This window comes from Varanus komodoensis, unplaced genomic scaffold, assembly GCF_004798865.1.
Source record: "Varanus komodoensis strain SLA01 unplaced genomic scaffold, ASM479886v1 scaffold91, whole genome shotgun sequence".
Taxonomy (NCBI): domain Eukaryota; kingdom Metazoa; phylum Chordata; class Lepidosauria; order Squamata; family Varanidae; genus Varanus; species Varanus komodoensis.
In genome coordinates this window covers 1789962-1815170 of record NW_025336610.1, presented here as the reverse complement: position 1 = coordinate 1815170, position 25209 = coordinate 1789962, and the positions used below count along the sequence as shown (strand labels likewise).

The following is a 25209-nucleotide window of genomic DNA, read 5'->3' as shown; positions in this document are numbered from 1 at the left end:
AGGCTCAGCCTAGCTCACCTCAGCAGGTCGCTGTCAGGATAGGATGGAGAGGAGGAGGGAGACCATGTGAGCCATGATGTGGCAACAGCAAGAATGGGACAGCTGAACAGGAAAAATGTGTGTAAGTCGGGGTTCAGAAATCCGTCCTGTGTTCATCCCATTTATGCAAGTAGAGAATGTCTCGGGAGGGGGAATGGCAGAATTAGTGTGCAGAGATGTAAAGCTTAAACCGCTCAGAGGGCGTTTCTGGTTTGTTCATTTGTTTTTACAAGGCAAGATGTAAACCTGAACGGGCGCAGTCCTGGGGGCAGCCTTAACCCTGAGGGAGCAATGGACTGCCTGCGACCCGGGTCCCTGGCCTGATTTCAGCTGGGGAGGTTCCTTGGCTGAGGACTTGGGGGGTGGCGTGGGCCTTGTTCTTCGCTCGTGCCTCGTTCATCGCGCCTCGTTCATCGCTCATGCCTTGCCTTCCATAGACTTGCCAAGCTCACGGCTGCAGTCCTGCTCGCTAAGGGAGTGCCCGTCTACCTGTTCTCAAGATACGTTCCAACACCTTTCGTGGTAAGTGGCTGCCTTTTCTTTAACGCTTGTAGCCTACAGACAGCAGTTTATGACTCGGATCCACCGACTTTACTGAATTCCGTGGTGGTGCGACTTCAGCAAAGTTGTGTTCTGTCGGACTTCACGTACCGGTCTTGTTATAGCACCAGTCTCTGCATGCAAGAATGGTGGATCGATCTCTTTGACACTTAAGGAAGAAATTATGAACCAGAACAATGGTTAGCCCTCTGTCTTATGGATCAAATGATGTTTTTGTAGTGGTTATATGTTAGAGTTGAAGGAGACAATTTGCATCCCTGTCTTAGACGCATTTTAAAGTTCTGTTTGTAGCAGTGTCAGCACCTGCAAGGGAAGCGGCATTCCTGGTCGACCGTCAGGTGACGTCTTGTTTTATTCTAGTAGCAGTAATTTTGATGTGTTCATGCCAGAGATGGAGAGGCTGCGCACTGGGCGTGTGTTTCTTTTCTCAGATGTCCTCTTTGCCATGGCTACAGCTTGTAGCTTGGGGATTTTAAGCAATGAACAAGTAGTACAACGACTAGTTACGGAGTCCCAAAGTCATGGAGGGTGGAGAATCCTGAGCTGTAACACACTGAGCGAGCCCCCAAGTCCTAGTGGACTTCACACTCTTGTGTCCCACGGCAAGTTGTAGAGCAGCCTGCGCTTTGACCGTCAGCGGCTTTCAAGCGCCCACGGCTGCTTTCCGCCTGCAGCGCTTGGATGCCTTAAGGAGAACGCTGAGCACACTTAAGACTATTCGAAGTCGTGTAAACACGCCAGAAGAACTGGACTGAAAGCAGAGGCGTTATTTGGGAAGAATGCAAAAAGACCATCACTGGAGCAGAAGGAGAGAAAAGGCCCAGATGGGTGACGGAAGGCTCACCATGCCTAAGGACGAGCAGGAGGTGACAGAAACAGGACCTGCGTCCTGAGTGCAGCTTTTCAGGGACTGCCACACAGAGGCAGAGAGAACTATTACAGTGACTAGTGCAAAGCAATAGACGAGAACAACGAAAGAGGGAAAACAGGAGACCTCTTCCAAAAGACCCAAGGAATCGGTAATTCAGACCTAGATTAGGAAGGTTGAGGGACAGAGGAACATACTCTCTGACCAGAAGAAAACAAAGGCAAGGTGGAAGAACTATGCACGAGAACGAAACAGAATAGATGGAAAGATGGCAGGATGGTTTCTTACAGGCAAAGGTATCGGACAAGAATATTTTTTATTTCCCTGTCTGTTCAGTCTTTATATAAAACATATATGGAAAGCTGGATTAGGATCAGAGGAAGGAGGAAAATCGGTGGGAGATACATCTATAATACAAGCTATATAGGAGATTCCATATTATTGGCAGAAAGCAGCAGTGAATTGAAACAACTCCTGATGAAAGTGAAAAAGCAGACTGCAGCCGAGCATGAGGAAGATACAAATCACAATTACAGAACTGTGTGTTAACACCGAAGGCATTGAAATTGGGAAAGATCCTGAATACTTTAGTTCAGTCCTCATTTCAAAGGGATGCTGCAGCTGAGAAATTTGAGGGAGGCAGACGTGGGAGGGCAGAAATGGACCAGAAAGGCCACCCGGTGTAAGGGCATTTCACTGGAGACCAAGGCCAAGCTCATCCGCATGATCGTATCCCCAGTCACTATGTCTAGGGGTGAACATCGCACAGTGCAGAAAGCTGACCAGAAAAAATAGAGGTGTTTGAGACATGGTGCTGGAGGAGAAATTTGTGGATTTCCTGAAAGGACAGACACCTGAATAGGTGTGTCCCAGATCAAATCAAGCAGCACTGTCCCTGGAAGCAGAAATGACAAAGTTGATGCTGTTACGTGTCGGGTGCGTCAAGCGCAGGCAAGACTCCCGGCCAGGGAAATTTGAGGGCAGAAGAGGAAGACCAAGCACAGGCCGGGTTGACGCCATCAAGGGAGCCACCACCTTGCGCTTGCAAGAGCGGAGCAGGGCTGCCGAGGACGGGGCAGTCTGGGGGCTTTCATGCGTGGGGTCGCCATCAGCAGCTGAGGTGGCAAAAGAGGTCACTTTCTGCAGCTGGACGGCCACCTGGAGAGAAGGCTTAACCCAGAGTCCAGCCCTGAGCCGAGGAGGAAGCCAGTGGCCCTCGTGGCCCCACCCAACTCAAGTAGTCCAGGATTCTTCTAGATTGCACCCATGAGCTGCCGGCCAGAGTCCAGCCACGCATGTTAGTGTTTCTGTAATGGTTGGGTATGTGTGAAAACTGCTGACGCCGTCTTGGATGTCATGAGACCATGAACTTACATAGAAAGATATATCTAAGCAGTTGTAAATTGTGATGTCTTTTCCTTGTTATTTTAATGCTTTACCTTGTAAACAATCTGTGGTTGGCATTGGGCATTCCGGGTCCGCGTTGAGCAGATGTGTGGCGCACCTGTGACGGGTTCCCGAGGCTCCGCCAGGAGTTCTGGTGCACTGGGACCGACAGGGATTTTCTCTTGCAGCCGTACGCCGTGCAGCAGCTCAGAGCAGTCGCTGGCGTGATGATCACCGCTTCCCACAACCGGAAGGAGGACAACGGCTACAAGGTACGCTGGGAACACCGTCCGTGCCTGCCAGGGTCGGACAGTGGGCGAAGGGGCGGAGGAAGGGCCACTGTAATCTGTTGTTGGAAGGCGTGTCCACAGATCCAGGATCTTGAAAACCGGCATGGTATGTGGGTTGTACTCTCTCTTACTGGGAGCCAGTTAGGGCAACCTTGAAGCTGCTGGATATTATTATTATTATTATTATTATTATTATTATTATTATTATGACATTTCTATGTCATAATAATGTCTATTATTATGTCTATTATTATGTCTATTAAATGTCTATTATTATGACATTTCTTGCCGAGGCTTCGGCAAGGGCGAATAAAACACAACAAAATAAAATAGAATACAATACAAAAATAACAATATAAAATTAAAATTAATAATATAAAATAAAAAATATAAACGATATAAAAGAAGTTAAAAAAGAAAAGTTGTAAAAGAAAAGAAAAGAAGTCGCCCTAGCCAGGTAAATAAGCAAATATTGTTAACAATTAAAATGACGTTTAAATAAAAAGGACTTGGCCTGGCGCCGAAAAACAAATAACGACGGCGCCAGGCGGACCTCTCCGGGGAGCGCATTCCACAGACTGGGCGCCACCGCAGAGAAGGCCCTCCTTTGGGTACTTTGCCTCCTAATTTCCTTCACGGAGGGCTCCCGGGGAAGGGCCTCTCCCGCTGATCTCAAGGGGCGGCCGGGCATATATGGACGCAAGCGCTCCTTCTGTGCAGCAGACCCCTCCTTCCCCTTCTTGACGTCACTCATTTCTGCACTGGCCACGTGCTCCAACCGTAGATAACAAAATACTGAACACGCCCTCGGTGGCTCTTCTCTTCCTGACTCTCGCATGTCGACTGTGCTGCCCTTCCTTGTCTCTCTTGCGAACTCTGCTCCGCGGTGCTCGGGTTCGGGTCGAGGTTTTGCTTTATACGTTTTGTTTATTTTTAATGCAAGCCACTTTGAGAATGCCTGCACAGAAAAGCGGTAAAGAAATACTGTAAATAAATACTGTACATGTGCCACTACTGTATTTTGCTGAGTTAGCCCCACTGCGGGCTTTTCTGCAACTGTCACTGTATCTTTAATATTTGCTCTCGGTGCGGCTTGGAGCTCGAAAGCAATGCAAGCCCTGCGTGCACTGAATGAGCTCTCACTCCAGGTGTACTGGGAAAACGGGGCTCAGATCACATCTCCGCATGACAAAGAGATCCTGAAATGTATCGACGAATGTGTTGAGCCCTGGAATGACTCCTGGAATGAGAATCTGGCGGACAGCAGCCCTCTCACCCGAGACCCTCTGCAGAAAATATGTGCGAGCTACATGGAAGATCTGAAAAAGATCTGTTACCACAGGTAAGAAAGGCAAGCCAAGCCAAGGCGTATTCGGAGAGCGTGGCGGGCGTGTCGTGAGCGGAGCCGGCTGGTGCCGGGGGTCAGCCCAGATGGCCCGGGAGGCCCCTTGTGGCTCGCTCCGTTTCTCTGTTTCTGACTTCTGCTCCTTGGCGGTCCTTGGAGGCGGGAGGCTCAGAACTGGGCAGGGCAGAATGCAGGGGCCGTGGCGGCTCCCCCATAGGCTCGCGGGTGGGAAAAGTGAAGGGCAGCTGTTGGCCCCGCGGATGTCTCAGAGCAGGCATGTTCAGATAATTTGCAGGCAAGTAAGAGATGCCAGGTGCTGCAGAGCCGACTTTCAAAAGTTCATGCTTGACTGTGGGTATCCCTCCGTAGCTCTCATTCCGGTGGGTAACGCGAGAGATGCGGAGCGGTCAGAACAGTAAGCGCTTCTCCCGAAGTGCTCTCACGCCCTTATTCCTGCCGTCGTCATCCGGATGTCTCAGCTTGCTTGTTGATCCATCCAAGATTCCAGGGCTGTTTACTGAAGTAGTGAAAAGAATATGCCAGCAATAAAATAGCACACACCGTATGATGGCGATGCGGGTCTGGTGTCCAAAGAGAGCAGAGTGACGCATGTGACTTTGGTCTGTGCTGGAGAGGCTGCTGGCACCTGCATCCAGGGGGTCGCCGTCCGCGGCCTGCCAGGAGGGCAGCGGGGGGTGTGGGCACGGGGGGAACAGAGTAAGTGGCACCGAGGAGCCAGAGTGGGGCTGGCGAGGGCGCCTGGGTTGGGATGCATCTGCAGGACTGGCCGGAGCGGGTGGGGTGCCCCCAGCCCTGCTGCAAAGGAGTCCGGGCAGTTGCAAGTTCGGAGGGGAATGGAAGTTGGCTCGGCCTGGATGCCACCGAGAAGCCCGTGGCCCTCTTCCTGGGGCAGTCATGCCCGTTAGAGCTGCCGTGAAAAATCACAGCAAGAATGCAGCAACTTGGTGGTCTTTTGCGCAGCCTTTTCGAAAATGGAATCTAGAAAGGGCAGGGCTGGTGGCCAATCCAGTGTTTGGTTGGGATCCCTGGTATCCCCCTCAGTCGCCCTGCCCGCCCGAGGGACGGGCCTTCCTGGCTTGCCACCCTCTCGTGCCTGGCTGTGCCCCCCTTGGAAAGAACGGCCCCTTTCCGAGGCCTGCTGCTGCTTCCCTTCCAGGGAGCTGAACACAAAGACCCACCTGAAGTTTGTCCACACGTCTTTCCATGGGGTTGGTCATGACTACGTGCAGCTGGCTTTCCAGACGTTCGGCTTCCAGCCCCCCATTCCAGTCCCCGAACAGAAGGACCCGGACCCAGACTTCTCCACGGTGAAGTGCCCAAACCCCGAAGAGGGGGAGTCCGTGCTGGTGAGTGTGGCGCACGACCCGGGGGAGGCCCTGGGTGCCGGTCCCCAGCCGGCGTCCCGCGCGCAGGCTCACCCGGCGACTGAGAGGAACGAACGGCCTCTTCCAGGAGCTGTCTCTGCGCCTCGCGGAGAAGGAAGCCGCCCGAGTGGTGGTGGCCACTGACCCGGATGCGGACAGGCTGGCTGTGGCGGAGCGGCAGGAGAAGTGAGTTCGGGGGGGGGAGTCCACCCCCAACTCCTTGCGGGCTCTCTGGGAGGCGCAGCCTTCCATCTCTGGCTTGTCTGATCGTTGAAGCTCATTTTCCAGGTTGGGGTGGGGCCTTTCTGTGGCTTTGCATTAAAACATAAGAGAACCCGCCTGTCCTTTGTCACCGGTATTTCCAGAACAGAATCAAATGGCCGGAGGGGGCCCATTGGGAGCCCTGTGATCCCTCCTTTGGCCGGCAATGTTTCTGCGCCTGCCTTCCCCAGGCAGCAAAGGTCTCTGCGCAACGGCTGGGCCTCCAGTTGTCTCCTCCTGGCTGTGGCTTCCCTGCCGGCCGTGCTTTCTGTCCCTCCGGCTCTGCTGAGCGGCGGCTGTGCTGTCCACGGTGCTGACGGCGTGCCAGGGGAGCCCTCTGGCGAACGCCAACGCCCGCGGAGTGGCTCTCGCCCTCTCGCCCTCCCCGTCGCCCGCAGGGCTCCTCGCGTCCTCCCACCCAAGCCGAGCCGTGCGGCCTCCCTCCGCTTTCTCCCCCGCCTCCATTTCCTTCCCTGTGGCCCTTCCTGCTGGAAGGCTCTTCCGCGCAGCTCCTCCCTCGGCGAGCTCTCCCTCTGCCTGATCTTGGCCTGCTAAAAAGCCGTGTTGGATCGGGTCCGGTCCAGTCTAGTCCCGCATTCTGCTCCCACCGAAGCCAAGCGTGAAAGCCCCCACCCCACCCTTCACATCTGGTTTTGACCAGGTGCCTGCCTCTCGGTACCAGAGGTCACTGTGGCCGGTACCGTTGATGGCCTGATCCTGCACCACGTGGCCCATTTCCCTTTGAAAGTCCTCCGTGTTGCAGCCTCTGCTTTGTCCGGTCTTGCTTTTCCCTGAGAACCGTGCAGAGGTGCCCCCAGGGAAGGGAGGGGCTGGTTCAGATGGGAATCGGTAGAGAAGTGTTCCATAGCGTGGATGCTGGGCTGCGTGGCCCAAAGCAGGCGGGGGCGCTGGCATCGCTCTTGATGGCCGGATGTTCCTTGGACAGAACCGCTCCCCTCATCGAACAGACCCCAGCCGAATGGTTTCCATAACTGTAGAGGGAGCGGGGCTGAGTTCCTCTGCCTTCGCATCCCTGTGGGCACGCCTGTTGCTTTCTGATGCTGTCTTTTTTCTTCTTCAGTGGCCGTTGGAAAGTTTTCAGTGGCAATGAGCTGGCAGCTTTGTTTGGGTGGTGGTTGTTTACTTGCTGGAAGGAGAACCGCTCGGCCGGCGCCGATGTCGGGAACGTTTACATGTTGGCCACTACCGTCTCCTCCAAGATCCTGAAGGCCATTGCGCTCAGAGAGGGGTTCCACTTCGAAGTAAGGGCCTCATCCTCTCTTCCGGTCCTCATCACCCCTCCCGGCACCTGCAGCTCGTGGGCCCTTCCCTTCCACTGCCCCGGAGACTTCTGGGTCCGGGGACACTGACTCTCCTTTGGCTCCCTGTGGGGAAGGACTGTTGCCTGCGCCCAGGGCGGGTTCAGGGAGACACCGAGGCATTCAGTGGGGTGCGTCAAGGTGGCGCATTCATGGTAGAGTGCAAAATCTTCTGGCATTTGTGGTGGGGTGATGGGACGCTGCCCTGGTAAAGGGTTTGCGTTCTGAGGGGCAGCAGAGCAGGTGGGAAGAGCAAGTGGGTTGTTAAAGGGCATGCTGGAGCAGGCTTCAGGATGTTTTCGACTGCAGCTCCCATCATCCCCAGGCAGCAGGGCCGGTGGCCATGCTGGAGGGCAAAGCTGTTGGCCTTTGACCAGCCTCTTCAGCTTTGGGACTGTTTCTCCAATCCGGAACGTGTGCAGCTGTCTGTGCTTGGGTTTTGCACAAAGAGATCCCCGCCCTTTCTTGCTGCTGGCGCTTCCCTTGTTGTGGCTGGGCTGAAAGCCTTCCAGCTCCGGCTTTCTGTGATTTAAAAGCTCGCAAAGCAAACCGCTGGAAGGGCTGAGGAGAAGCTGGCTGCAGGAACCCTCCGGATCCTCCCGTGGCTGCAACCCTGTCGGCCCTCTGGCGGGCGTTCTGGGGGTGGCGGCTGCAGCCCCTCTGCTGCGGGGCTCCTTCGTTCCTGGCAGCCTTCAGTCCAGGCCCTCCCTCCACTCGCCCTTCGCGGAGATTATTCTGTGATACCACGGCCCGCTGAGCCCGTCCTTCCATGTGCTTGCGGGGTGTGCGTCTGTCTCTGTGTTTCGGAAAGGAAACGTCTCCCATTGCTTCCAGCGTTCGAGAGCCAGCTGGATAAATCCCCTAAATGCGCACACCCTTTTGCAGCGGGTGGCGAGTGAGACTCCCGCACTGATTCTGGTTTTCAGAATGCTCTCATTGGAGCCGACTAGGTTCCCTCCTCCCCCCACATCCTAATCGCCGTACTGGAGATGGGGAGAAATCCCTCCCCTCCGCCCCCCCCACCAGCTCCAAGGGGAAGCTTTTCTTCCGCCTGGCTGCCAGGGAAGGGGGGCAGCCCTGCATGTGCCTGCAGGGCAGCAGTGGGCATCGGAGGGGGGGGAGGCCCTGCCCCCCCTTGTTTCACCTCCGCCCACTCCTGCCGGCATCCCCGGGGAGGGGAGCCCCGGGGGATTTCGCCCCTAGGATGGAAGTGCTTTCCCACACGCTCATGGGGCAGGCGGCCTTGGACGCAGGGTCACCGACTCCCGAGCTCGCTCGCTCGCTCGCTCTGGCTTGGCTCGCGCAACTGCCGCTCTAGGCCCCTTTGGGGTTGCGCACACAGTCGGGGCTCTCCGGAGGCCTTCCGGGGCACCCCTTGACCGCCCCCCTGCCTTGTTCCAGGACACCCTCCCCGGCTTCAAATGGATCGGCAGCAGAGTGAAAGACCTCCTGGACAGCGGCAAAGAAGTCCTGTTTGCCTTCGAGGAATCCATCGGTGAGCCGGAGGGGGTTGGGTGGCCACGCAGTCCTCGTGCTGCGGCCGCTGGATTTCTCCCAGGGTTTCCCGTCGCAGGCTGGAACGGAGCCTTCGCACGAGAATGCCTCGCCTTGTTCTCCCCGTTCGCTGCACGGACGTGCAGTTTGTGTGGTTTATTGCCACTTGCCTGCTCTGTGGGATCCAAGGGGCCCTTCAAAAGGACCAACAAGGGCGGGGGGGCTCAATGCATCGGTTGTGTTTGTTTAGAGTTCCCTTAGCCACTTGGTTCATTGTCATTTGCGTTGTCGATTTTAGCCTGCTTCGTTTCGTATTCCTTCTAATGGATTTGTTCATGTTAAGGAAATAAAACTCAACCCCCCCCCCCCGAAATGCTCAGGGTGCAACCTGCCGGGGGCTCTCCTGGGAGTCCTTCCATGGAGTGGGAGTGGGGGCCCATCTGAGGGCACGCCTGGGTCTCCCACCCCACTCCTTTCTCGGGGAGACCCGGAGGCACCGGGGCTTCGCGGCTGCACCGTCCAGACTGGTTGCAGCTCTGGCTGCCGGGTTTCCCTTGCAGAGGGCCCAGTGCGTGGGGGCTTTGGCTCACACAGGGCGCGCGGCCAGGCGGTTGCCGTCCCTGCGGGCCCTCGCGGGGGCAGCCGGCTGCCCTTCCCAGGCTGCAAAGCGTGCAGTTGACATGTCTCTCCCTCACTGCCCCCGGGACCATTTCCTGCTCGCTGCGCAGCCGCCACATTCCTGTCACTGTCACTGTCACCGACCGAGATGTTTGCCAGCCCCGCTCAAACCGCAGCCAAAGAAATACGCTGCGGCTCTCGCAGGCGCGAGGCCGAGCTGCAGCCTGGCCCAGGCAACCCGTGGCCCCTTTCTGCCGCTCCCCTCTCTGGCTTTGTGTTTGTCCGTCAGTGGGGGGGTCAGGTTCAGGGACGCCCGCATGGCCCGTTCAAAGCGGCGGCGCTGCTCTTAGGGCGGACGGTCTTCTGATCCCCAGGTTTCATGTGCGGCACTTCGGTGCTGGACAAAGACGGCGTGAGCGCAGCCGTGGTGATCGCTGAGATGGCGGCCTGCCTGGATGCCCGGGGCCGGACCCTGGCCCAGCAGCTGGCCGAGATCTACAGAACGTGAGTCCCGCTCTCGGCTGGCAGAAGAGCGCTGCGCCGCGCCTCGGCCGCTCCCCCGGCCGATTTCCCTGCCGCCAGGACTCCCCTGTGGCCCATGGGCCCTCGCCGTGCACTCTGCCCCTGCGCCCTGGGCAGGGAGGTCCCGGGGGCAGGCTGCCGAATACGGCCGGCAGCGGCTGGCTGGAAGCGAGGGGACTTTGGCTCAGTGGCCGGGGCCTGTGGGCCGCGGGGAGCCGGGGCGGGGGTTGGGGCGAGGTGCCGTCGGCGTACTGGAGCTCAGCTCCTCTGGTCAGGTATGTCCTGGCCCTGCAGACCGCGCAAGAGCGCAAGAGCGAGTCAGAAGGGGCCTCCCGGGCCATCTAGTCTGACCTCCGGCACCAGCCGGCTCTGCTCACGACGTGCCCACCATGTGGATGTCCAGCCTATCCTTGAACACCTGCACACTCAGCCACCTCTGTGGAAGCCCATTCCACACCCTCGGGGTCCCAACTGTCAGGAAGTGCTTCCTGGCATCTAAATGGAATCTGGGTTCCTTGAGCTTGGCTCCATTGGAGCGCATCCTGCCCTCCTCTGCAGGGGAGAACGGGTCTCTTCCCATCTCCGTGTGACACCCCCTCACATACCTGTATGTCGCCAACAGATCCCCTCTGAGCCTCCTCTCCTCCAGGCTGAAGAGACCCAGTTCCCTCAGTCTCGCCTCACATGGCGTCCCCTGCAAACCGGCCACCAACCTTGTGGCCCGACGCTGCACTGACTCCAACCTGACTATATCCTTCCTGTAATGAGGGGCCCAAAACTGAGCACAACACTCCAGTTGCGGGCGCACCAGAGTCGCACAGAGTGGCAGCAATACCTCTCTGGATCTGGAAGCCACACTTCTGGCTATGCAACCAAGGGTGGCGTTCGCCCTCTTGGCCACCGCATCACACAGCTGTCAACCAGCCTGCGGTCAACCAGCACCCTGGGGTCCCTTTCACAAGTGCTGCTCGTGGTCTTATTTCACAAGTGCATAAGACCTTGCACTTATCCGCATTGAACGCCATCCTGTTGTCTCCTGCCCACTTCCATAGTCTGTCCAGATCCTCTTGGATCTGGAGTACCTGCTCCTCAGTTGTGGCCACTGCTCCAGTTTTAGTGTCGTCTGCAAATTTGATCAGCAGACAGTTCACCCTTCTTCCATGTCATTGATGATAAGATTAAACAGGATCGGCCCCAGGACAGAGCCGTGGGGGACCCCGCTTGTCACTGGCCGCCATCCCGATGATTCCCCACTAATGGTTACCCTCTGCAATGAACAACGAACAAGAGACAATTAAACAGTGCACAGCTGAGGGCAGTGAGTTAAACCTGTACATATTAAACAAACAAGTTGACATTATCAGAATAAAATCAATTATTAAAATGCCCGGAGAAACAAAACTGTTTTTGCCTGGGGCTGAGGGCTCCAGGCGAGTGGCTTTGGGGGGGGCTGTTCCAGGAGTGGGGCGCAACTGCGGAGAAGGGCCCGCTTTGTCAGCCGACCTCCCTGCCTCCTTGGGGGAGGGCTCTTTGGGAAGGGCCTCTGAAGCAGATCTCGGGGCCAGGCAGCGCATCCGGGAGCGGGGGCCTTGGGGTGCCCCTGGCGTACCCCAAGCCGTGTCTCTGGTCGCTGCAGGTACGGCTGCCACATTTCCCGGACCTCTTATTTCTTGTGCTACGATCCTGCCACCATCAAGAGGATATTCGAGAGGCTGCGGAACTTCGATCTGCCCAACACGTACCCTGCCTGCTGTGGCACCTACGGCGTCCTGGACGTCCGGGATGTCACCACGGGGTACGACAGCAGCCAGCCCGACAAGCGGTCGGTGAGTAGCGTGGCGTGTTTGCTCCGCCCGGCGGCCTCCGACTCGCCTGTTTCGACCCGCAGCCACACGCAGGGCGTCCGTGGGAAGCCGTTGGTTCTTCCTTGGGCTTCCCGTGGGGGAGGTCAGAGAGGAGCCGGTGGGTTTGGCTGTTGCTGGAAGGAAAGGCCGGGTCCACCCGCACGGTCGACCTGGCTTGCAGCCACGGGGCTCGCTGCTTTTGGACGGGCACCCGGAAAAGATGCCGCTTGCGCAGCTGGGATGACCCTAACGAGCTCATCATGGCGGCAGGCGGGAGAGCCGGGGGGGAGGGGGGAGGAACAGCTTCTGGGAGGCCCTGTTGACAGAGCGGGGTGGGAGGTGCGGCCAGTGGCCCAGATTCGGATCCGGCTGATCTCGTTGCGGCAGGTGTTGCCCGTGAGCAAAAACAGCCAGATGATCACCTTCACCTTCCAAAACGGCTGCGTGGCCACTCTTCGGACGAGCGGAACGGAGCCAAAGATCAAGTATTACGCAGAGATGTGTGCCGCGCCAGAGCAGAGGTAGGGGCCCTGGCCTGCCTCGTCGCCAGGGTGGGCCGGCTGCTGGCCCGCCTCTGGTCCCGGGCAGCGGTCGGCTGGAGCCCGGCCCCCGCGGAGCGGAGGGCCACCCGGCGCGTGATCCGAGCCCGGCCTCGTCGCTGCACGGCCTCTGGCCAGGCCGCGGCACAGCCAGCCGTTCCCGTCCTTCCTCCTCTCTGCGAGCCTGCCCCTCCTCGAAGGAAGGATCCCGAGGCGCACGCGTGTCCTCGTTGCTCCCTCCGATCTTCACAATGCCCCCGTGAGGCAGATTGCCTCAGATGAGAGAGGCCGGTCGAAGCTGCCTCGCCCACCACCACCACCTGCATGCGCACCCCGCACTCTCCCTCTCGAGGGAGCCTGGCGTGGCTCACAGGCGTCACCTGCTTCCCGCCTTCGCCTCACGCTGGCAGCCCTGCCAGGTAGGCTCGGCTGGCAGTGAGTGACTGGCCCAGCGTCGCCCAGTGGGGGCCGCGGCCGAGCGGGGAGTAGGACTCGGGTCTCTGCGTCCCAGCCCGGCGCTGGTAGCCGCTGCTCCGCGCTCGCTCGCAGCCCAGTGAGCGACGGCCGAGCAAGGACTAGGCTTCCCCTGGCCCGAGGCCAGCGTCGCTCCAGTTGCTGCCGCAGAATGGCTCTTGCCGACGCCTCGCTTGCGTCCGGCCTTTGCTCTTGGCTGTGGCTGCATCCGTCAGACCCGCGCTGCCAGGCCAGGCCTCCCTGAGCCGGCGGGCCTGTCCCTGGGGAGAGAACCAGGCGGACCCCTTGCTTCCCCGCCAGCAGCACGGGGTGATCAGCCCAGCCTGAGAGCTGTGGGGTGGGGAGCCGTCCGTGGCACTGGGCGCACGTCAGTTCCGAGGGGGGGCTGGCGTTTGGGAAGCGGCCAGGGCATCTCCCTGAGCTCGGCTTCGATTGCTCTGCTCTCAGTGACACGGCCTTCCTGGAAGAAGACTTCGAGAAGCTCATCGATGCGCTGGTGGAGCACTTCCTGGAGCCCAGTAAGAATGGACTGATCTGGCGCTCGATGTAGCCCCCCTCCTGCGATCGGCTGGCAGAGCTGCCACTCCATGCACTGTGTCACGTGGAACAAAGGAACCAAGACGAGAACTCCTGTTTGCATTAATTCGATCTCCCTCTCTCGGTCTCCCTCTCCCTCTCTCTTTCGGTCTCTCTCTCTCTCTGTGTGCGTGTGTGTGTTTCCTAGCCAGTGTACCTATATGGAAGCAGTGCTCTTTTGCCAGCCTTCTGCCCAAGGTGGTAGGCAGCTTTGGGCAGGGCTGGGGGTCCCTGCCGGGGACGCGTGATGCTGACCCGAGGGGATCGCACAACCTCTTTCACCACCACACTAAGCAAGTGAATAGAAACCCTTCGTGATTGTTCATGGGCTGCATCTTGGATGTCGGGTATCTAGATTCTTCGATGTACCGCTGCCCTTGGCAGTGGGAAAACTCTCTCCAGGTGGAAGAAGAGATGATTCGGACTGGCAAAAAGTCCTGCTTCTTTGTAGCTCTTTTGAGTGTAGGAATCTGTACTGTGAGTCTTAATTTTTATCAGTCCGTCAGTAGAATCCAGTACTTCAGATTTGCTAGTTCAATCCGAGTTGTTTGGTAGCCATACATTTTCCTGCTATTTAAATCTCCTATTCTGAAAGGTGCTTTTTGTGCATCGGATTCTTATCTGTTTATACGTTTACTGCCGTTTACTCGATGTTTAAACAGCAGTGGCCAGCTCTGCTGCTGGAGGGGTGCTGTGTCTCAGGATGAGAACGGGCCGGGTTGCCCACCTCGGGTCTCTTGGCCCCGGGAAAGCTGGCCTGCCGGACTTCCTGGCCACAAGGTAATGAGCCTGCATGCCAGCCGCAGGGTTCAAAGGGATGCAAAAGGCCTCAGGAGAGCTAAAAATGGACTTGCCGGGGCTGCCTTCACTCGCCTTGCGGAAAAGCCCCTCTGGGCGCTCCAGTTCACAGAGGGTCGTGACACAACGGCAATTGAGTGGCTTGAGTCTAGATGGCATCCTGAAGAGACACCCCCTTCCACTTCAGTCTGCAAATATGCCTTCCCTACTTCTTTCCCAAGAGTGGTTAAAATGGTATCGCGGTTAAGATGACTAGTGATGGAGATTGTTAGTTGCTTTTTAGGACAAAGAAGGTGAGCCTCAACAGTATTTTATTTCCGGGCCTGCTCCTTCCTGCTGCGTGCGCTGTCAGCTCTTCCCGGCAGTGCGCGTTAACCGGCATTTGCTTCCAGACCAGCACAGGCATTATTTGGTACCACGGGGCCGGGGGGGGGGGCTGCAGATTGAGAGCCAGAGCCTCCTCCGAAGAGAGGGGATGTTTTTGGAAGGTCTTGGCGGGGCTGGGCGCCTCCAGAAGAGGTTGGGGTGTGGGGAGGGACGCCTGTGGGTCAGGGCTTTTCATGCTCTCTGTGCTGGAGGCGCTCTTCCGCCGCCTGGGTGTGCCACAGATGCAGGCCGTTTTCAGTCCAGTTGCCGGCACTGGGAGGGACTGGGAACGGCGCTGCTCCGTTCGGCGCGTGCGCAGCGGTGGGGGCCGCGATTCCCTGCACGCCGGGCTGCTCCTTGCAGCAAGGTCTGGGGCACGGCATTGCCAGGCGGGTAGCTAAGAGGCACCGGGGACGGGCAGCTGAGCTGCGCGCAAGGGAGGTCCCGGTGTGCCCCCCCGCGGTGCCTGCCGATTGCGCTTCCACGCTCGATGCTTGTTTCACGCTCCTCTTTGGGCAGCGCCACTTAGGGCGGCTGAGTTCTTGCCGAAGTGAAGTGGGAACCCGTGCCTGGGTCACACCCAGACGAGGGGTACTGCGGCTGGTGGCCTAGTTGCACACTCCGTGCGTCTCCAAAGCACGTTTTCTCACGAGGAGGCATACTGGCATATTTTATGTTGAGCGTGGAAGCTGGTGGGGCTGTTGCAGCTTAGCCTCGCCCTGCCGCTGGCCTCCGTCCCTCCTTTTTCCTGGAGGCCCCTTTTGGCCGAAGCTGGCAAGATGATGGAGGGAGCGTCTCCCGCCAGGCCGTTGGCGCGGGGACTGCAGTGGTGCCAACATCACCAGCCGATCCTGGTTTCCTGCGAATGAGCCGTGCAGCCATGCACACACGGCCTCCCCCGCGCACAAGCGCGCAAGGGGAGCTTTCCGTGATGCCTGGACCCGGGCCTGCGGCCTGCGTCCAAACAAGCCAGAACTTGCAAGCCAGCAAGCAGCTCTGCTTTGCGCCCGAGTTGCAGCCTGGCTCGTTTGGGCACAGGCGGGCAAGGTGCCTGCTCACATTCCTCGCATCCTCTCACCCAGAGGTAGAAGTGAGGCAGCCCGCGCCGGAGCCTCGCTTGCTCTCGGTAGACCTGGGTGGGTCCCCAGTCCCAGCCGGGGCTTTTGGGGGAGCGGTGCCGCCTGGCGCTCTTCCGGCGGCTTTGTGCGGTACCCGCGTCGTAGCTGAATGTATGCGGATAGCAGGGCGCTGCTGGGTTTGGACGAGAGGCGTGGAGCGCCGTTCGGCAGGAGTGCCCCCTTGGCATTTCCGTGGGGCTTGTGCAAGGGGTGTTCCTGGGGGACTTCGCCCTGGATTTACATGCAATATTTATTTATTTATTCTTATTTAAAGCAAAATGCCTTCCAGATGGCCCATACCTTTAAGTGAAACTTCTTGAATGTCGAACCTCCCCCATTTTTTTTACTCTCTCGTTTTTCTTTTTCATTTACTGTATATTTGAAAGTGCTGCCGTGTAGAGAGGAAAAATTATGAGGAAGCCCTAACATGGCGATTTCCATTCGTGTGCTGGAAGGCATCCCAAGAAAGTTGGGCTTGCTCTTTGCCTCTTGGAAGTTCTGTCATCCGTGGTGCCCACCCTGAAGCGTGCCGCTTGGGTACAGAAGGAGCCAAACTGAATGGCTTAGTGATTGCGGAAGGAAGGTTCTCCCCCGTAGCGTGAACAAATAAATGTACCGCAGTAAGGTTTTGGTTTAATTTGTGAGTGCTCTCTCCATACAGCAGCCTTCCCTTTGGGCTGCGGCAGCCACAGTTCCCGTGGCCGTTCGGCCAGCGAGGGGGCTGCAGTCCACTGCATGGGGGGGGGGCATCGGGATGGGGGAGGTGGCTGCTGAGCCTGGTCCTCTGAGCTCGCTTGGCAGGGCAAGCACGCTGGCAGTTGCGAAGAGCGCTGCTCTTTCCTGGACTTCCACGGGGAGGAGGACCCTGTGCCTGTGCGAGGCGAAGACCACCGCCGCTCTGCTTTGTCCAGTGGCGTGAGATGGCCGACCGGTGGAGGCTTTTCATTGCTCTGATCTGCTGCTGTGGGGATGCTTTCCACTGATCAGAATGTTGGAAACCCGATTCCATTCGGGAAGCCTCTTTGCTCCCCTCCCCTCCTCTCCCCTCCCCTCCCCAACTGGCTTCTCGCGGCAGCATCGTGGCCCTGCGGCTCCATGGGCCCCCTGCACCTTTCCGTTGGGGGGCCTCTTGCCAGATGGCAGGAATACCCACAGTCAGGCCCGAAGGACAGCTTCCTCGGCTGCCCCGTCAGAGGCGCAGTGTGGCTTCTTTGCGACGCATCTTCTGGGTGAGGCGCTGGTGTGGCACGGCTTTGCCAGTTGAGTGTGCAATGACAATTGATCGGGTGGCGGCTGTTCTCCTCCGATCCTGCATTTCTTTGCTTTAATTTCCTTTGTTCTGGACTGTTAAGACAATCTTCTGTCTCATGAAATCCTGTAGCAGAGCCCCCTTTGCTCTCTCTCCATGCAATTAAGATACCGGCCGTGACAAACGCACCGGGCCCCCACACCGCATGTCCCAGGGGCTCCGTGTGCCACTTGGCCGTGGAACGAGCTGGGCGGCCACTTTCCTGCCCAGCAAGAAGCGCTCTGGACGGTCCTCCTCCTCTTTTCTGCTGGGGCAGCGCATGGAGGCCCCTGCACTTGGCGTGGGCGCCAGCAGCCCCCTCTGCTCCGCCAGGCTTCTACCGAGGCTGCCGGCAAAGCCGCTCACGTGCAGCGGCTGTGCAATGCACCGGACTGCGTTTTGGCGGGCCCTCGCGGCCACTGGGGGGCATCCGGCTGTGGGCGGCACGTGTGCAAGGAAGCGGTGGCCGGGGAAGCCCCTTTTCCCAGCCCTGGCCGTAGGTGCGCTGCAAAGGAGCCTCTGGAGCTGCCGGGGCCCGTCCAGCTGGCGTTGCCCAGCGCCCGACGCCACCCGGGTGGTGGCGGGAGCGGGAAGGGCTTGGCGCAGGGGCCTGGCTGTGGCTGGAGGGTCCCGCAGATGCTGGCGGCCCCTTTGGGCGCACCCTTCCAGCCCAGGGAGCGGAACTCTTCGTCATCTTGGAATGGCCCTGCTTCTCACGGCCGCGAAAGATGCTCCTGGCCAGGTGTGCCCGCACCCATCGCTCAGGTGTGTCGGGGCGTGTGGCGCATGCACCCAGCTACAAAATACACCATGCAGAAACCAGAAGGAAGCGAGCTATTCTGCAAATCGCTCCGCCAGCTTTCCAGCCCAGTTTGCAGCCCATGTGGCCTGAAGGGCGGGGGGTTTTAACCCGGGCACCATCCAGTCTGTGGCATGGCTTTCAGGGCACTCTCTCTGCATTCCCCCCACTGGGATGAGCGAATCACCACAATCTTGGCCCCTCATCAGTGAAACTTAATTACTGCCAGAGAACCTGTTTGTTATCCTTCTGTACTTTCAAATGTGCTTTTCTGCCTAAGAGACAATGGGTGTATTGTAAGCGTGGACTGAAAATTTGCACTTTTATTTCTGTTGGACGTTGTTTGTGTCTGGATTATGACATGGATTTAATTCAATGAAGTGTTAAGTGAATAAAGCATTCTCTTCATAGATGTGTGCTTCCAGGTTTGGTTTGTTCAGCTTCCTGACAATCATTCTAGTGGCTTCTATCCTGGAAGGAAGGAAAGCAGAAAACCTCCATGGCTCTACCGTCTGACTGGGGAAAGGCAAACAGGAACGATTTCCCCGGAACCACCCCTTTGCCACCCTCCAGCCCAAAGCCGCCTCTTTCCCAAATGAAAGCCAAGTGCTCTTTTGCTAGGACTGTAGCACTCATGCAGCCTTTCATACGGGCGGGGCGTGTGTGTGGGGGGGGGGCAGGAATTTATTTATAAAACACTGTGTGTTCATTTTTACATGTTCAAACTTCAGCCACCTTCAAAGCACTCTCCATTTGATGCCAATCACTCGTCGAGAGTTTTTTTTCCACTGCTCAAAACAGGTTTTGCACTCGTCGAATTTGATGCCCTTTAGTGCTTCTTCTGGTTTTTGTTTCGCCTCTTCCACATCGGCAAAACATTCCCCTTTGAGGACTTTTTTCACCCAGGAAACAGAAAAGTCTCATGGGGTGAGATCGGGTGAATAGGGAGGCTGGGGCACAAACCGCGGTTTTGGTCAAAACCTCTTCAGCGCTCCGTTGAACAAAATTTCAGCTCCGCACGTTGTTTGTGTAAATCAGCTACACGAAATAAGCAAATGCGTTGAGTCTCCGAGAAACCTCACCGAAGGCAAGCACAGCCTCTTGCAAGAACCCACCTGGCTACACTGGTGCAGGTGGGCTCCTGGAACACTCACCTGGCGGGGAAGGGCCTGCACTCCCAGCGGCTCCAGAGGATAATCTCTGGTCCTGCCTTGTACATACGAGCAACCATCCCTGCGGACCTGGGGAAGGGACTGGGCGCCGAGAAGGTTGCGCGGACAGTTGGTCGTGCCTCCGTTGAGCCACAGTGGAGGGGAAGGGGCCGTCCGGGGAAGGTCTGCTCGCTTGGCGGCAAGCCCTGGGCGAGCCAGCCGATGCCCAGCCTGCCACGCACGGCCTGGTGTTCACGGTCTCGACTGGAGGCATTTCCCACGCCCGATTTTGCAAGCCCTTTATGGGCTGTCGGCACCTTTTCACTCCTCGGGTTGCCAAACCTCTGACTTGTTGAAATCGGTGCCTCGAAGAAGGTTCCCATTCCTCTGGAGGAGAGAAAAGAGTGTGGTCCAGCCCCCCCACCCCCCACCCCAGTACCCCCCAGGATGTCCTCTGGAATTTCAGGATGGGAGACCGCTGGGTGCAAGCGCGCCAGTCCTGTGATGAGTCACTTCCCAGTGAGGCAGGCCCGCCTGGGGACGGGCGGCCAGGGCAGGCGCGGGCGACTACTTCATCCCGTTTCTCTACTGCTCAACAGCCAAAGCGCTCTTGGTGGGTTCCAATAGGGCATAAGGCCGCAGTGAAATGCAAGATGCCATAAACCTTCCTAGAAACAAAGGATGAAGCAGCCAAATCCACGCAGTGAAGACGAGCCCTGTGGCAGAAACGTACCTTGTCTGGGTCATCCCCTGAAGCCCTGGGATACCGGAGTCCAGCCTTGGAAGTCTTGGTGCAGAAGGCCGTCTTCACCTGGTGCTGGAAAGATAACAAGGTTTATTTATTTATTTTATTTATTTAAAACATTTCTATGCCGCCCCCATCGCAACAAAGCCTCGGGGCGGCTCACAAGAAAAACAAAAACATACAAAATCATACAAAAATTATACACTAAAAATATTAGAACCCGGTGCATCTCGGCTTAAATTTTTTTAAAAATCCTACATAATAAATTAACACTTAAAATAAGTTTTAAATAAAAAGGTCTTAGCCTGGCGCCAAAAAGCAAATAACGACGGCGCCAGGCGGACCTCTCTGGGGAGCGCATTCCATAGATTGGGCGCCACCGCAGAGAAGGCCCTCCTCTGAGTACCTACCCTCCTAATTTCTTTCCCGGAGGGTTCCCGGAGAAGGGCCTCTCCCGCTGATCTCAAGGGAGGCCGGGCATATATGGACGTAAGTGCTCCTTCAGATAACCAGGTCCCAAGCCGTTTAGGGCTTTATAAGTCATAACCTACAGCTTGAATTGGGCCCAGACTCCAATCGGGAGCCAGTGGAGCTGACGGAGAACTGGGGTTATATGAGAACAACGCCCAGTCCCCGTCAGCAGCCTGGCAGCTCTATTCTGCACCAACTGAAATATCCGGACCATCTTCAAGGGTAGCCCCACGCAGAGCGCATTGCAGAAGTCTAATTGGGAAGTTACCAGCGCATGTGTCACTGTCGCCACGCAGTCATTCTCCAGGAAGGGACGCAGCTGATGTATCAGCCGAAGCTGAAGGAAGGCACTCCTCGCCACCGCTGTCACCTGAGCTTCTAGAGACAGCTCCGGGTCGAGGAACACTCCCAAGCTGTGGACCCTGTCCCTCAGAGGGAGTGCAACCCCATTTAAGACAAGGCCCAAGTCCCCCATCCTGGGTCCCGAACCACCCACCAACAGGTGGGTGCCCGGCAGGCCATGGTGGGGAAGTTGTTCCATCTGCCGGGGGCCACTGCAGAGAAAGCGGTTCCTCTAGCTGCTACCCTCGAAGCCTTCCCCGAAATCGGTGCTTGGGGGAAGGCCCCGAGGGTGAGCATCACGCCTGGGCAGATTACAGCTGGGGGAGGTGCTCCGTCACGGTGGTCCCGAGCCATGCAAGCCTGCATGGGTTCAAAGCAGCCCCTCAAACTGGGCCCAGAGGCAAGCAGGCAGACAGCGCGAGCAGGCCAGCACTGGGGTTGAGCCTGGACCTCCAGGTCCCAGGTATTGATCTGGCTGCCATTTTCAGCCTGAAGATACCGGGCCAGCTCCTCACCGTCTTCCTGCCTTAGACTGAAATCAGCAAACATCAAAACCTGTTAAATTCCGCACCTCCTGCTTGTTTTATTTATCTGTCACTCAAGATCTTGATGCATCATGTTTTTCCAATGTTCCCCTGAAGATGATTCAATGTTTCTGTGTTTTCCTTTTGTGCTTCTCTTGTTCTTGTATTTCGATTATTTAAGGTCTCATTCCCCTCTCTCTCATCGGAACGTGATTGCAGGTCCAAAAACACTCTGAACATGCTCTGATCCACACAGCTGGCCCGCTACTCAGTGCCGTTGTGTTGATTTCGGTTGCTGTAAATAAACTGTTGAGTGCTGAATCGTATGTTTCCACTGAACCGGAGTATTCATTCCAAGCAGGTCTGGAAGCCTGACACGCGTGGTTCCTGCAGCCATCAACACAAGGCCTCATTCCTCGGGTGCTTTTCGTATCGAGATCTTTTGCAGACTATTAATCGAGCCCATGCTGTGTTTGCAGCGCCGAACAACCAGCAGCTCCAGGAAGCGCTCCCTCCATTTAGTCGGCCATCTCTTTTCCAGCCATTTTTAAGCGATTCGTTTGGGCCCTACAATCTGGACCGACAGGAAACCTCTGGGTGATCCCCCGTCATATATGTGAAGACGAGCAAGGGTCTCTTTGCTGGGCCAAAGCACCCCTATGCCTGGAAGGGTTCCCCCTGGGCCCCCTGCCCAAGGCCCTCGCCGTCCCCATCCTCTTTCTCCAGGCGTGTTCCCGCTTGGGGACTTCGTATCCCCCGTGACCTGGGCTGCCTGGAATGGGATTCAGTGCTCCAGGTGAGACCAGCGCCCAGCAGGACCGGTGCCACGCTTCGCTTTCCACCAGCGAAGCACCGACCACCTGGTGATGTTTCCCAGAACCGGCTAAAACGCCGCAGTCGGCGCAGGTGAGCACATGCCCTCCAGCACCCACAGCTTCAAGCATTGCGCCCAGAACGCCCGGAAACACGCCGGGAAGGCCGCCTCGGCCCAATTCCACTCGCAGTTCCCAACTCGGTGCGCTTGGTGGCGCTGTGCCCTAACTCCAACCTGCAGCAAGGCTTTGTGTGTGTGTGTGTGTGTGTGTGTGTGTGTGTGTGTGAGAGAGAGAGAGAGAGAGAGAGAGAGAGAGAGAGAGAGAGAGAGAGAGTCTACACATGCATTTCTGTGCTCCCCTGCTCTGCACACATGCACAGACCAATTGCAAACAGAGTTTAAATGCTGCCTTTGTTTCAAACCTCTGCTGTTAAGACAGCGGAATAAACTCACCAGAGCTGCTCCTTGAAACCGCCTTGCCTTGCACACGGTTTCTGCTACTCATGAGCCAAGTGCAGATGAGGACCAGATCCTCACAGGGCTGAAAAGGGAGCCCTTGCACTTCAGGGGTAGATCTTTCCTGAGCGAGGCGGTTCTTCCTCTGCGCACAAGGTAAAGCAGGCACAGGACAGCAAGCATATTCGGTCCGTGTGCAGAAGGCGATAAATGAACGCCTAATCAATGTCAGTTTGGTTTACAAAGATATTGCAATGGTATTGGAATGCAGCCTGGAATTATTGCAAAATTTTAAAAATGCCGGCACGAGACCTGGGTTCATTACTTTCAGGAATTACGGGCTTACTAGATCTGACCTACACGCCACCCACAGCGGTGCCTCTGTTTCTAGGAGAAGGAACTATGTGGCAGTATTTTGCGATTTAACATCAGATTATTACCTACACCGGAGAGGGCAGGATGGAACCCGGGCCTTTCTACTTCCAACGTGTGCGTCCCCTGTGCGCCAGGGCCTAAAAAGAAAGATTCTAGTCCTCATGGGGAATGACTTAAATAGGAAGCTGCCTTACCTGTCAAACTGTCAGACCATCTGTTGGTACTGCTCACCTTGCCTAGAAACAGAACCAGAGCGAGTCAGAAGGGGCCTCCCGGGCCATCTAGTCTGACCCCCGGCTCCTGCCGGCTCTGCTCAGGACATGCCCACCATGTGCATGCCCAGCCTGTCCTTGAACACCCTCCCCGGTGGGGCCTCAGCCACCTCCCAGGGAAGCCCATTCCACACCCTGGGGGTCCTAATTAGGGGCAGCTGTGCGGGGTGTCAGGCAAGAGCTCTTCTCTAGCCCCAGAGCCGCCCCTCCGGGAACGGGAGGCTCTTGTTCACAGCATGTGCGCTGCCTTTCCCAAGGGGTGGCCAAGCGCACGCAAGCGCCCTCGGATGCAAGGCAGCGGAGCTCAGCTCCTTGCAGCCTGGCGGCCCAAACTGCACTGTGGAGAAGCCCCGGGGGCGCTTTGTACTCGTGGGCGGCAGGCAGAGGGGCCGGGCCCAGGCACCCAGAGCACTAACTGCACCAGTGTGCCGTCGCTTTAAGCTTTCCCTGCCCGTGGCTAAGCTTTAGGAGACAGGATGCAGCTTCCTGAATGAGGGAAACAGAGCAGACACTGGGAAATCACCGATCTGCGGCCAGGAGAAAAGGGAGGTGCCGGGAGGGGGACCGGTCTGGGACCCCAGCCGGGCCGGCTCTGAGCCTCAGGCCTGAGGTCAGCTGCCACAGCGTGGAGCCATGCCCTGGCTTCCTCGTTTGGGATGTGGCTCAGGCCTTGCAAAGCTAGAGCCCAGCAGCAGGCCAGTCCTGGCCTCTACATCCAGCTTCCCGCAGCCAGCTCTCTTCCTCTCGCCGAAGGGCCCCTCTCTGCGCATGCCCCGTGGCGTGTGTGTGAGTCCTCTTGCAGGCACGCGTGCTGCGGCGCCCCCATTTCACCGGCGAGCGACTCCTGGCCTTCGCTCCGCTTGCAGCGGCTGCGGGAGATCGGCTCTCGCAGGCCAAGCTTAGAAGTGTCAGGCGGCTGCCGCAAGGCCCTGGGCCACTGGCCCTGTGCCCTGCCTCCGTGCAGGGTGGCCCTCACCCGGGGGGAGCCTCCCCGTTGGAGGCGTGACAAGGAGGCCACAGCCCAGATGTGTCCAGATGCCCACGAAGCGACTCCTCTTCGAGATGGGCCGATCCCACCCGATGCTCCTCGTGGGCTCCAGTTTTGCCCTCGGGGTGGGTGCTGGGTGGGCTGGATCCGGGGGCCGAGCCGGGTTACCTAACGGTGGCTCCGTCCCCATCAGCCCTCCCTTTGGCGCTCAGAGCCACATCGGCCTCATCCGGCGCCTTATGTAAACCACGGAGAGGCCACGCCTGCCCGTTCGTTCTGTCCTGTGCTTTGTACTGCTGTCTAATGGGGAATTAAGGATGCCTCCATAATCTCGGTAATATTCCAAAGCAGATAACGCTGCTCCACACGCACAGACGGTTATCCGTGACCTTCATGGCGGACCGAGGCGGGCTGAATTATCCGAGTGCTGCCACGGTGGGTGGGGTAATCCAAAAGCAGATGCCTGGAGCGGATGCACAGGCCACGCAGAGAGGGAGAGCATCGCTCGTGGGGTCGGCGGCACGTGAATGCTCATAATGCAGAAACTCGGCCACGCATGTGGCTGGTCAAGCCCTTCACAGAGCAGGGATGTCCGGAGCCTGGCACTGGGAAGCAGCCACGCTGGCTTCCATTCATTTTCCACCAGGATTTTCTCCTGTTTACGTTTCTCCAGCGAATGCAGAGTCGGGTGCGATTCCAGGCTTGGAACCCGAACCACGAACGAACAAGAAGTTTAACAGCATGCATTCATTTTTTGGAATGAAAAACACGGCAGCATAGACGTGTCCCAAACATGAAGTGTATTTAAAATGCATATGGGAGAATATGCACAGATTTCCATGCAACATACACGCCCCCTCCCCCCACCCCCAACCTGAACTCTGATATGGAGCTGAGGCCAAAGGTTTGAGGCAGAATTTGGAGAACTTCGGTGAGCTTAAGTGCTGCTGGTTCACACATTCCTGGCGGGAAGCAGGACCCGCGGAAGGCTTTCTGGGGGAGCGGAGAGAGGCGGCCGCAGTGCGGGGCTGCAGCTGCTGGCTCGCATGCAGGAAGCCCTGCCTTCAGCTCCCGCATTTTCAGGTGCAGGATGCAGGGACTCCCACCCAGCCGAGTTGGCGAGAGGCGCATGGCCAGCTCGGAGAGGGCCCGCCCGGCCCGCCCAGGGTCGCCTTGGCTTG

At 57.6% G+C, this 25209-nt stretch overlaps 1 protein-coding gene across 1 annotated transcript in view; it reads left to right on the top strand.

The window, feature by feature from the left end:
* PGM2L1 (phosphoglucomutase 2 like 1) overlaps positions 1-18302 on the top strand; it is a 49560-nt gene extending 31258 nt beyond the window's left edge. The window contains exons 5-15 of the mRNA XM_044418548.1: positions 477-561; positions 3043-3126; positions 4293-4486; positions 5667-5856; positions 5963-6060; positions 7217-7397; positions 8856-8949; positions 9941-10070; positions 11725-11914; positions 12320-12453; positions 13393-18302. Of these exons, the coding sequence (XP_044274483.1) occupies positions 477-561; positions 3043-3126; positions 4293-4486; positions 5667-5856; positions 5963-6060; positions 7217-7397; positions 8856-8949; positions 9941-10070; positions 11725-11914; positions 12320-12453; positions 13393-13495 (1483 nt within the window). The 3' untranslated portion in view covers positions 13496-18302. The remainder of the gene's footprint in view (positions 1-476; positions 562-3042; positions 3127-4292; positions 4487-5666; positions 5857-5962; positions 6061-7216; positions 7398-8855; positions 8950-9940; positions 10071-11724; positions 11915-12319; positions 12454-13392) is intronic.
* The last annotated feature ends 6907 nt before the right edge of the window (positions 18303-25209 follow it).